Raw genomic sequence first — 12,189 nt, forward strand, 5'->3', positions numbered from 1 at the left:
TCAAAATTTACCTTAACATATTCCAGCACTGTGAGGCAGAGGCAGAGGCAGGTAGATCTTTGTGAATTTAAGGCCAGTCTGGTCTACATAGTAAGTTCTAGGACAGGCAGAGCAACATAATAGGAAGCTCCTATCTTAAAACCAAAAAGCAAAACCAAAAGAAATAAGCAAAGAAACACCTTCCCTTAATGTTTTAAAGAGTATCTTTTTTTTTATTTTTTTTTATTTTTTGGTTTTTTTGAGACAGGGTTTCTCTGTGTAGCCCTGGCTGTCCTGGAATTCATTCTGTAGACCAGGCTGGCCTCGAACTCAGAAATGTGCCTGCCTCTGCTGGGATTAAAGGCGTATGCCACCACTGCCTTCCCTTAATATTTTTAGTCCTCCTTTCACCTCCGCAGTGCTGGGCTAACAGACTTCCATGATCATCAGAAGCACAGACATTGGAGTGGGATATTAACTCATGGCTTCATGCAGTCACTCACCAAGCTATCTCTCCAGTCCATTTACCATATATGCTTTTAAGTTGACAATCATTCATTCATCATTTATTCATCCCAAGAGCAAAGGACCACACACTTTACTTTGCCCAAGCTGCACTGAGTCTAGTTTACCAAGGTGATCCATTTTTCAATCCCTATGAAAAGGGTATAATCGTGAAGCCTGTACACAAGGTGTGTATGAACATGAGATGGAATAATTGGGGCCAGCGTAAACATCAGGTGCTTAGAAAATACATAGCAGCAAAGGAAACAAGCTTTGAACAAATAGTGCATCTACCTGGGTCCTCCTTTAAGAAGACCTGTCAGCATCTCGTTATTCTCTCGGGCATCCCGGATGCTCCGGTCGGAAAAGCCTTTCTAAGATCGGTGTTAATTCAAAGTCTCCTGGGGACTTAATCCGCAGGGATGGCAGCTGGTCTGAGATATGAATTGAGCCTTCTGGCCCAGGGGGAAGCCACTATGATCAGGGCCAGGTAAGGAGCAGGAACCAGGCTGTGCTTAGAACTACATTTCCCAGAGGCACCGTGCGGCAGGTGGATGACGCAGACGCTGTTGAGGGCGCGAGCGTATATAATCCAGGTGCAGGCCCTTCTCAGTCCTTTTTCCTTCACCCGCGGTCCTCCTCTGGGTACTCTATGGCACCTTGTACTTCTACCCAATTTTGTCTCCCATTCTCCCAGCTCCCCAGCTCACCTCCCGCGGCCCGCATCTCCGGATGCTTCCTCCGAGGCTGCGGGGTACAGAGCCTGCCGCGAAGGAACCCGGTTTCTCCATCTCGGCGATGGAAGCACGGGTCATAATGGCCGCATGCGCAGTGATAATTCAGCGGCCTGTCGACCGCGCCTTTTGACCGGTGAGTGCAGCGTGCTTGGGGGTGATCCCTATGTTAATCATAGTATTAAAAAGAAAAGTCAGGAGCTTGTCATGGAATTACCCCTACAGAGTTGGGTAAGGCATGTGTACAACCTCGGCTTTCTCACTTTCTGATTCCCGAAAGCCGCCATTTTATTCAGCTTACCCTGATATCTACAGCACGTTAAAAAGCTTTTTGTTTGGAGGCAGTAGGGTCATTTATTTGAGACTGCTTTGTGTTATAGTCAGGAACCTGTTCCAATGTCTAAAGCTGCATGGATTAAGACTAGGAGCCTCGGAGCTCACAGGATTGCTGTTTTCAGGCATTTCCTGTAGACGGTGTTGAGGCAGGTGGCTTGTGGGTTTGAGGTCTAGTTACCACTATCACAGTCTGTGGCCCTTATCGAAGCTGCAGCTGCTTCTACATAGCTGCTGTGGTCAAAAAGGAGGCCCAGAGAAACAATTTTCCTTGACGGTCGCGGTTCTGTTTCTTATAACTGATCTGCAACATATTGGGAAAAGACAGCTCCGCCTTACGGTTACTGCGGAGTACGTAGGGATCTTTATTATTCAAAACAAACTGGTGTATTGGTCCGAGGCTTTTATTCCCAGCACTCCGTGGGTAGAGGAGACTGGTGAGTCCCCGAGCCCAATTAATAGTTCAGGCCTACATTTAAAAATGTATGTTTTGAGAAACCATAAATTCAAATATATTAGCAGCATATGTGTGATACAAGCCAACAAAAAATCGTTTTGAAAATAGGTTGAGCCTTCCAATATCTATTGGTATATAGCAATGCCTTGGTCACTGTCACATTCCCTGTAAGATAAGGACTGGGAATATGGAACAAGATTATTGAGGATAATTCTGTTGCCGTTCATCTTAGCTGTTCAGGTGAAGATTGTGTTAAGGAAGGACATCAGAGGATACGACAAGGACACAGCAGAAGGGCCGGGTAAGCTCAGTTTAGTTGGATTACTAGGGGAGAAATGAAGCATGTTTCCAAGGGCTGTGGCTCCTTGTAGCCATGGGATCTCCAACTGCATGCCAGAGTAACAGTGGAGAGACTTTGACAGCCCAGGTCATCACAGTGCCTGCAGCTGCCACTCAGCTTTCCTATATATATATATTTATGTCGGGCTGTCTACCTGTGATACTCTATTTCGTGGTATTCACAACAAATGTTCCTTCACAGGTTACACTTGAGAGGTTCTTAGCGTCTGAGAAAACAGCCTGTCAGGTTCGGCTTCGTTAAATGAAGGTAAAGTTGGTGTCTGAGACAGCCTGACCCTCCGGTTTCCCTTTCCCATCGGATCTAGACACTGGTCTTGGTGGTCGTTAAGGAGGAAGAACACCCTGAGACTGGCCTCACAGTGATGCAGCCTGCTGCAGAGCCGCAGGCCAGGCTCAAACATCCCTGGGATAACTTAAAAGCTAAAAATGCCCTTGGGCAGTAGCAATGCTAAGTGCTGGCTGGCTTATATGTTTTCTTTTTCTTTTTAGGGGCCATGTAACCAGTGAATCAGCTATTGTAGATGATTTATTTGGTCTACACTTGGGTAAGCTTGCGTTAAAGACTTATAAACCCTGTTCCTAAGTAGTATAGCAGAATTTCGGGTTTGTAGAGGCTAGCCAATACTTGGCTGGAATTCATGTCTGGCCTGCGTGTGCTGGATTACATAGGTGTTGACATCTGGGGCAAACCTTGTGGTTTGGCTAGTATTTGCCCATTGAAGACCATTACATGAGACATCAGACACTGGTCCATGATGAAACCCATTATCACTGGACATCTATGGATGAGAAATGCGGATATGGGACTGAGACCAGTTCTTAGGAAAAGCCTGATGGGAGGGGGTTGAGTCTGAGTGAGGGTGGAACTAACAAGGCCTTGCACTTCCTTTTCAGAAAGACCACCCTGAAGATAGCAGAAGCCTTTGGCTAATACTTAGCCAGGCAGCCTTTGGGATAAGAGCAGCAGTCACACCTTTGAGTTCAAGGCCAGCCTTGTCTACATAGAGAAACCTCATTTGGAAAAGTGTAGTACTTTGTCACTTAACATGTAATTTGTTTAATAAAGACTTTTGGGAAGTGTCTCTGCAACTGGATTTAAAGGCCAACTTTATCTGTCCCATGACATCCATATTCTTTGTCTAGCCAACCTTTATAGATTTTATGGGGGCTAGAGGTTTTTATTTCTGCTGATCATGGTTTCCACTTTGAAATCAGCCCTAGTGAGGCCCTGCTAACCTCTAAAGTGGTCATTCCTAATTATAATTGGCATTGAAAAGGGTTTCTTTAAATGTGGGACCTAGCAAAGGCAATGGCTGGTGAAATAAAGTTCTATGGCTTTCAATACAGATGAAGTGGCCCACAATTTCAGGAAGCAGTAATTTATTAATGATATAAATCACTTTCAAAAAGATAAAAGCTTCACAATAAAAAAATGGGATCATTGCCTCTGCCTTCTTGTCCTGGTTACATCATGGCAGGGATCTCTGAGGACACGGTGTCCAGGGGCTGCCAGTGACAGTCCATCAGTGCATCATACAGTTCCTCGCTCTGTTCCATGAACTCCTTGTTAGCCTCAGTCACATCCAGCTGTGGTGCTGGGTCTGCAGGAAAAGGCAAGGATAAGATCAGTGTATGGCAGGTGCAAAGAGGGTTCAGGCTTCCTAGAGGGTTGTCTGAGGAAGATGCATGACAGCTCCCCTTCCAGGTCTCAAGGCCACACCTGCCTGGGGGCTTTAAAGAGATTTGGGCAGAAGAGGCAGCTCAGTAGATAAGTACTAGACTGATCTTCCAGAGGTCACAACCATCTTAAACCATCTGCAACAAAATCCGATGCCCTCTTCTGGTGTGATTGAAGAGAGCTACAGTATCCTGTTATACTGTTTTACAGCATACTGTAAAACCTAAAAAATGATATTTGGACTTGGAAAAACATTTAAGAAATTAAACATTGGGCTGGCGAGATGGCTCAGCAGGTAAGAGCACTGACTGCTCTTCCAATGGTCCTGAGTTCGGATCCCGGCAACCACATGATGGCTTACAACCATCTGTGATGAGATCTGATGCCCGCTTCTGGTATGTCTGAAGACAGCTACAGTGACTTAGGCTGGAGGGAGCAGGGCCATCAGAGGTCCTGAGTTCAATTCCCAGCAGCCACACACGATAGCTCACAGCCATCTGTAGAGCTACAGTGTACTCATACACATAAAAAAGTAAATAAAATAAAAATCTTTAAAAAAAAAATTAAACATTAAGAACTGAGGACCCTTTAATCCCAGCACTTGGGAGGCAGAAGCAGGCGGATTTCTGGGTTCCTGGCCAGCCAGGACCACACGGAGAATGTCTTGAAAACCAACAAGAAGCAAGCACACACATCCTTGGTGTCACTCAGCATCTAGCTGAGGCTAGCTGGTCCCTCTGACAGCTGACAGAGGCATGCAGGGACTCACCTTCCAGAGCATCATCCCCGACCTCTTCATATGTCTGTTAAGAGAAGACAGGGCAATGAGGAACCTGAGAAAATCCTGGCTGGCTATGGACAAGTGGAACTGCATCTCTCCAGCCCTCCCCATTTTTTCAAAGCCCAAGCCCATGAGCAATTTTCTGTGGAGAATGTGGTCCCTGGAGGCAAACTGAGACCCAAGGGTTGCGTTACCTGCATGGTGCTCTGGGTGTAGCCATACTGGGGGTAGCTGTAGCTGTAGCTGCCTGTGTTCTGGTCATAGCCCCACTGGGCATAGTAGTTCTGGTACTGCTGGTAATACTGATTGTAGCTGTAACTGTACATCTGGCTGTACTCAACTGGCTTTACACGGCTCCTTACATGAAACAAAACCAGAAGAGGACATTTCCCTTGACCCAGGCATACTGTCCAGCACACTCCCTATCCCATCCCTGCCATACAGTTGGGAACACAGAACAGAGTGTTTTAAGTGCTTGGTCCAGAGCTACATACATGACTAAGGAACAAACAGAAACCTAGGCAGTATGCCTGCAGAATCCAGGCTCTTAGGATGAAGGCCTTTTCTGGCTCAGCTCTCTGCCTTGTCAGGCCTTTTTATTTTTATTTTTTTCTAAATCCTTCTTTTACAAAAAGGTTTGTTGGGCTGTAGAGATGGCTCAGTGGTTAAGAGCACTGACTGCTCTTCCAGAGGGCCTGAGTTCAATTCCCAGAAACCACATGGTGGCTTACAACCATCTATAATGAGATCCGATGTCCTCTTTGGTGTGTCTGAGCAGAGTGACAGTGTACTCACATAAAATAAATCTTAAAAAAAAAAAAGTTTGTTTATGCATTTTACATATATGGATGTTCTGCATTGGATCTCAGTATTGAGAGCTGTGAACTGCCATGTGGGTGTTCAGAATTGAACTCAGAACCTCTGGAAGAGCAGTCAGTGCTCTTAACCACTGAGGCAACTCTCTAGTCCCTTTCTCAAGATCTTGGGAGACTCTTTCCTTTGTCAGTTGCAAAAACTCAGGAAAGCACAACACAAAAAATCTGGGCTAATCACACCTGAGTGCTTTAATCCCAGCACTCAGGAGGCAGAGTTTGAGGACAGGCTGGTCTACGAAGTAAGTTCCAAGGCTTCACAGAGAAACCTCTTCCCCTCAAAATGATAAAAACAAAATAAAAAAATTAAAAATTTGGGCTTGGGCAAGAGCACTGATTGTTCTTTCAGAGGTCCTGAGTTCAAATCCCAGCAACCACATGATGGCTCACAACCACCTGTAATGGGATCTGATGCCTTCTTCTGGTGTATCTGAAGACAGTTACAGCCGGGCAGTGGTGGCGCACGCCTTTAATCCCAGCACTTGGGAGGCAGAGGCAGGCGGATTTCTGAGTTTGAGGCCAGCCTGGTCTACAGAGTGAGTTCCAGAACAGCTAGGGCTATGCAGAGAAACCCTGTCTGGAAAAACCAAAGAAAAAAAAGGACAGCTACAGTGTACTTATATATATAATAAAAAAGTAACTAAATATTAAAAAAAAAAAAAAGAATGAGGCCATCATGAGCTTAAAAAAAAATCTGGGCTTAAGATGATTCAAGATGGATTTCAAACTTCAGCCTATGACATCACCTTGCCTGCACTGCAGCAGCCTTACTGCCTGCAGGAATGCTAACTGCCGGGGTGGAATGAGTACAGTCTTGCACGTGCTAAACAATGTTCTACCTTGAACTCCCCTCCCCAGCTGCCTTATTTGATGAGTTACTTGGGATTTGGACTTGATTTTTGCAGTGCTGGGGATATATGCAATAGAGGTATTATTTCATTCCAACGAGAAAGCTGAACCTCTAAACAGTTTGGAATCAATCACAGATGGCTCAGTGGGTCAAGATGCACAAACCTGCCCGCCCACACACAGACGAGAGAACCAGCTCCACACAGTTGACCCCTGGCCTGTGCTTATTGTGCTGTGCACATCTTTGTGGGCACACACACGTACTATATAAGTAAAATGATTTAAAATGTCTCAAAAATTAAAAACTTGAGCCAGGTGTGATGGCTTTAATGCTAGCCCTTGGAAGGCAGAGGCAGGGCTGTATAGTATGACCATCTCGATAGAAAGTCCAGTAACTTGCCTGAGGCCAATTACAGGACCAGGGCTACACACAATTCTCACGTTCCTTCCTTCTTTAGGTCCTGTGACCAACATCATTCCCAGCCAAAGACAGAATGTGAAATCTACAAAGGGCCCAGTACTTTCCAAGACATAAAAGCCATGTATGGCCAGACTTCAGGATCAGGCCCGTTACCATCTAAGTGGTGATCCTAACTGAGAAAGTCTCAGGAACACAAACGAAGCTCAAGCAAATGAAAATGGGTTTCCACTCATGAATCTGAGCCCAGAGTGTCCTGTGACAGCAAAACCATGCAGGAGCCAGAGGCCCACTCCCCCAAGCAGCTGGCTGCCTCAGGAGAATCACCTGCCTCAGGATTGGTTTATCCTATTGCTATGCTAACCAAGCCACATGGGAAGCTGTTAGCATGGGCTGAGAACACCAGGCAGGGCAAAGACAGCCACACCAGACTGAGCACTTTTAAGCCCCTTTTTTAGGGAAGGGGACTACTGCCAAGCAAAACCAACTGCTGATTACGGAAGCATCCAGCTCTAGACCAGGATGCCTCTCTGCAGGCTGTGGGCAGGCAGATGGTCCTACCTGCTAGTGCTAGGCAGGTATACCCACTAGTTACCATTTTGACCCCTCCTTTATGAATCTATTGATCTCTACCACTGTGTTGACAGTAACTGAGGTTCATCTTCTTCACCTGGGCTCCTTGTGTCTCCTTCAGGCTCTCTCCGGGGCCTGCCAATCCTTATCCTGAGGGTTTGAGAGCACCTCCCCAGGGTGGGCACAGATTACTAACAGCAGTGTTTAGTGTGGCAGAGATAAAACAAATTAGAAGTTTGCAGATGGGCCTTTGTTTCTGTTTATAGCTATATTGCCAGAGTCTAATTACAGAACAAACAAGAATAGACCAGAAACAGCCAAAATGATGGACAACAGAGGAATTGTTGGACAGAACTTATACATAAAGGACTACGCTGCAGTATTTAAAAATAAAATCAGACGGGAATATGCTTCAGTGGAGAGAATGTGCTTACAATGTGCCACCAAACAGCAAATAAAACCACATTCATACAAGTGTGTGACTGCACGGAAAAATATGTATATGAAATAAGTGAAGAAAAAAATACTATTACTTATGAAATTCAAAACTGAATGTAAGGCTCTGGGTTTGAATCCCAGAGTTACAAGAAAGAAATCCTTCCACTTGTAACTGACTTATATGTAGCATATGACCTTGGAAGGGAGTTGAGAGATAATTACTTTTTACGTTTTCAGTCTGCCTGTCTGCACCACAGGGCTTTATAGCGCTGTCCTGGAGTCTGTCTGCTTGCCCCATCTCAGCCCCCCGAGTACTGGAATTACAGGTGTGTGACACTAGTTCTGGCACTACAGCCAACTCAGAATAATAACATAAGGACTTTAAAGATTTACTTATGTATTTCTGTGTGGAGATGTGTATTGAGGGCAGAAGAGGGTATCAGATCCCCTGGGGCTAAAGTCATAGGTGGCTGTGAATGGCCCAAAGTGGGTGCTGGAGAACTTAGGTCCTCTGGAAGAACATCTCTCTAGACCTGCAACTTCCTTTAAAAGCAGCCTTTCTCTGCTGGGCCTCCTGGCCACACCTTACTCTGATCACTTTCATCTGAACATTCAAGTCTCTGTTGCTTCAACAGGACCATGTGGAAGGACTATCCAGAAGTTTGGCTGCCCTTGTTCATTTTGGTAAAGATCTCTCAGGCTCGTTCTTTCTGCCAGTGGTTGGGTGAGCCACCTAACTCCTAGCCACAGGGTTGCCCTGTGCACTGCAGCAGAGGTCTGATGAGCCACCTAACTCCTAGCTACAGGGCTGCCCTGTGCACTGTGGCTACCTTTGACCTCCCAGATGCCACTAGCACATCCTCTGTGATTTTCTGATGCCACCAATGCCTCCTCTAAGTGAGTGAAATCTCCACCAGCTGGGAAGTACTGCACTGGCTGAAGGATAAGAAACGTCACTCAGGGCCCAGGCCTGGTGGCACACACCTTTAATGCCGGCACTTGGAGGCGGAGGCAGAGGCAGGTGGGTCTCTATAAGTTCCAGATGTCACTGATGGAAAAACTGTTTTGTTGTTTGTGTAAGATACACACTTGGACTTACAAGAGCTTTCTACGACCTAGCATGATAGTTACATGAGACACAGTATTTCAAAAGGTGTTTAGAATTCTTTTTCTTAAAATAATTTATTTATCTTTCTTTTATATGCACAGGTGTTTTGCCTGCATGTATATTTGTGGGAAAGTGCTGGATCCTCTGGAACTAAAATTATAGATGGTTGTGAGCTACTATGTGGGTGCTGGGAATTGAACCTGGGACCTCTTAGGAGAGCAGTAGGTGCTCTTACCTGCTGAGCCATCTCTGCAGCCTCAACTGTTCTTACCAGTCATTCCCACTGCAACAGACCCTAATAGGAACTTTGGGAGTTTCAATATAAATAAGGCTAAAACTGAAAGAAAAATTCCCCTTTTCTTCATTCTACCTAATTCTATAATTTCCCAATAGCAGCTGCTGGGCAAAGTCAGGACACAGAACCAAACAGCATTCCCCGTTCCTACCCTCAATGTCTAACTCCCTAGCTATAGCTTCTGGGGGTGTGGCTACACTAGCTTGTCCCCCACACCCAGCCTGACCAAAGCACAAGACAACTGTGCCCTCTGCTTCTTTCTCTACAGCCTCGAATCCCACATATCATGTCCTGACTCGGCCTCAGCTCTCTGCAGGACTCACGCTTTAGGGATGGCCACACTCAGCCGCACAGGTTTACACCCCAGTCCCACTGCTCCCTGGCACTCCGTCAAGGCTCGTTTCTGTTCCAACTCATCTGTGAATTTCACAAAACCATAGCCCCTGGAGGGAGAAAAAAGCCAACACACTACTCAGACCACAGCGTGATGAAGCCTACAGGAAGAAACACGGACAAGAGGGGTGCACGAAGGATAGAGGGTTGGGAAGGGAGAGGGAGTCCCATCAAACACAGCAGAGGAGTAACTTCAGGCACAGTATGGTCCTGACATTGTGGGAAGTCCTCCTTTCAGTCTAGTCCCCCTTCCTCCTCCACACCATCACCCAGGGCTCCCTCCCAAGTCACTGTTACCACAGTGTAGCTGTGGGGACAGGTGTTGTCAGCCTGCAGACTTTCTACTTTCTGCTGTGTGGTGCTAGGCATGTCGGAAAGCACTTATGGACGACAGACCTGGTTCCTGCTTCTCGGAGGTCAGACTCTACTCAGAGATTGTTCATGACACCCATAATTAGTGAGCACCTACTACGTACTCCTAGCCATAGTACATAGTGAACAGACATCATGTGCTGGTAAGGTGCTGAGGACATTCCCAGTATCTCAGTATCTTTAGTGGAGAGTGCCACCCCACACTAAAGAGCAACCTTAAACTTCAGAGAGGTTTGAAAACTTGATGGAAGTCACACACAACAAAATCAGGCCTTAACTCTAGGTCACACTCCCGAAGCCTGAGAGTAAGGAACACACTAATCAAGAATCAGCTTTTTAGGGGCCGCTGGAAGTGCATGTCTATAATTCCAGTACTGAGGAAGCTCAACATGGGGACTGTGAGTTTGAGGCCAGCTATGGCCACATGGAAGAAAAACAGGGAGACAGGACTGAGGACATGGCTCTGGCAGGACTCTGGCTTGGCACACTAAGTACCTGGATACAACCCTGAGTACTGAAATACAAAAAGACTGAGCCTTTCTTGGAATGGGACATATGACTGGGTTCTATGCACACTTAAGAAAATAAAAAGAGCCTTCCTTCCTTCCTAGAGTTGGGAAATCAAACTCAGGACCTTGTCCACGCTAAGCAAGCTCCTTAATGCTAAACTACATCGTAGCCTTTTGACTGTCTTTATTATTACTATTATTATTATTATTATTATTATTATTATTAGGCAGGGTTTCTCTAGTGTAGTCTTCATACTCAGGCCGTCGTGGAACTTGCTCTGTAAACTAGGCTGTCACCTTTCTTTTTCTGAGACAGGGTTTTGCTGAATTGCTTAGGCTGCCCTTAAGCTCATTGTGCAGCATACAGAGACCCCAAATCTGCAATCTTTGTGCTTCCACAGAGCAGCAGGGATTACAGAGCCACGTCCACAAGTCCAGCTTGACTTTTCTTGTTTTGTATTTTTAAGGTAGGGTCTTGCTATGTAGTTTAAGATGGCTTCAGTTCAAAATCCTTAGCTTTTTAACCCCCAAGACAGGTCTCTCCATTTTAGAATGGAAAGCTCCTTTTTCATTTTTCTTTGGGGAGGGGGAGGTGTATTAAGAAAGAGTTTCACGTAGCTCAGGCTGGCCTTGAACTCACCAAATATTCAAAGATAGATGGCTTTGATTTTCCAGTCTACCACTTCCTAAGTGCTGGGAATACTGGCATGCACTGCCACAGAAGGCTGAACTGTAACATTTTTAACTATGCAGGAAACCTTAGTAACAGAGAGAAGTACAGCAATGAACAGCTATTTATATTACTTCCTCTAATCCTTATGTCAATCATATGAGTGCCACTATTAGATTGCCTCGATTTATAGATTAGAAAATAGTCACGGACTATCTGTAACTTGTCTAGTACACAGTCCTCGTCAGTGATGAAGCTAGGTTCAAACCAGGTTGCCTAGCTCAGAAGCTTGCACTCTGAGCTGCCACCCTCCTAGGTGTCTCTACACTATCCCCCAGGGGGTAAGAATGCACAACAAAGAGGTAACAATAATAGCAGGTAAGGCCTTACTTAGACACGCCTGTCTGGTCCAAAACCACCTTGCCTCCCCGGCAGGAGGGGTAGACTTTGACAAAGAACTCATACAGCATGCCATCGTCCACGTCTGGGGTCAGGTCCCCCACAAACAGGGAGTACTCAGGGCTGAGAGAAGAGAAGAGGCAGCAAAAAGTCAAACCCTGCTGTCAGTGTCTGGAATCCCTTCTCCACTTTTCCTTTTTAAGACAATAATTATTGCTATGGAGTCCAGGCTGGCCTCAAACTCCCAGCAATCCTCCTGCCAAAGCCTTCTGAGTGCTGTGTTGAGTGACAGGCACCCACTGCATTGGCAAAGGAGTTATGCCCTGACTTTTCCAGACACTGCACAACACTTGTCTGTCTTTAAGCATCAAGAGCTCTGTGACTTTGAGGTCAGCCTGGGCTACAAAGTTCCAGAGGCAGGCCAACCTCTATGAGTTCTAGTACAGCCAAGGGTACACAGTGAAACC

General features: G+C 45.9%; 1 protein-coding gene, 1 long non-coding RNA gene and 4 other non-coding genes across 8 annotated transcripts in view; 5 read left to right on the forward strand and 1 right to left on the reverse strand.

Moving 5' to 3' along the window:
• The first annotated feature begins 1,015 nt into the window (after window positions 1-1,015).
• LOC116096755 lies at window positions 1,016-3,461 on the forward strand. 2 transcript variants are annotated; one of them, XR_004121096.1, is made up of 6 exons: window positions 1,016-1,079; window positions 1,181-1,353; window positions 2,240-2,308; window positions 2,549-2,614; window positions 2,857-2,912; window positions 3,262-3,461. It is a non-coding gene; the product is annotated as an uncharacterized LOC116096755 (long non-coding RNA). The 2 variants fall into 2 exon arrangements; XR_004121095.1 differs by lacking the exon at window positions 1,016-1,079 and having other exon boundaries at window positions 1,103-1,353.
• On the forward strand, window positions 1,745-1,880 carry LOC116097273. The gene has a single exon (XR_004121318.1). It is a non-coding gene; the product is annotated as a small nucleolar RNA SNORA16B/SNORA16A family (small nucleolar RNA).
• On the forward strand, window positions 2,346-2,477 carry LOC116097278. Its single transcript, XR_004121323.1, has one exon. It is a non-coding gene; the product is annotated as a small nucleolar RNA SNORA44 (small nucleolar RNA).
• On the forward strand, window positions 2,641-2,770 carry LOC116097287. The gene has a single exon (XR_004121330.1). It is a non-coding gene; the product is annotated as a small nucleolar RNA SNORA61 (small nucleolar RNA).
• Window positions 3,112-3,185, forward strand: LOC116097341. The gene has a single exon (XR_004121366.1). It is a non-coding gene; the product is annotated as a small nucleolar RNA SNORD99 (small nucleolar RNA).
• Window positions 3,462-3,730: 269 nt separating the features above from the next.
• Window positions 3,731-12,189, reverse strand: part of Trnau1ap (tRNA selenocysteine 1 associated protein 1) — a 15,746-nt gene continuing 7,287 nt past the window's right edge. Inside the window, exons 5-9 of one of the 2 annotated variants that reach the window (XM_031378905.1) lie at window positions 11,714-11,845; window positions 9,703-9,822; window positions 5,021-5,183; window positions 4,815-4,848; window positions 3,731-3,968 (exon numbers count right to left, since the gene is read on the reverse strand). In XM_031378905.1, the coding sequence (XP_031234765.1) occupies window positions 3,832-3,968; window positions 4,815-4,848; window positions 5,021-5,183; window positions 9,703-9,822; window positions 11,714-11,845 (586 nt within the window). In that variant the 3' untranslated portion in view covers window positions 3,731-3,831. The remainder of the gene's footprint in view (window positions 3,969-4,814; window positions 4,849-5,020; window positions 5,184-9,702; window positions 9,823-11,713; window positions 11,846-12,189) is intronic. The other variant, XM_031378906.1, reaches the window with a different exon arrangement.

This window comes from Mastomys coucha, unplaced genomic scaffold (genome assembly GCF_008632895.1).
Source record: "Mastomys coucha isolate ucsf_1 unplaced genomic scaffold, UCSF_Mcou_1 pScaffold18, whole genome shotgun sequence".
Lineage (NCBI taxonomy): Eukaryota > Metazoa > Chordata > Mammalia > Rodentia > Muridae > Mastomys > Mastomys coucha.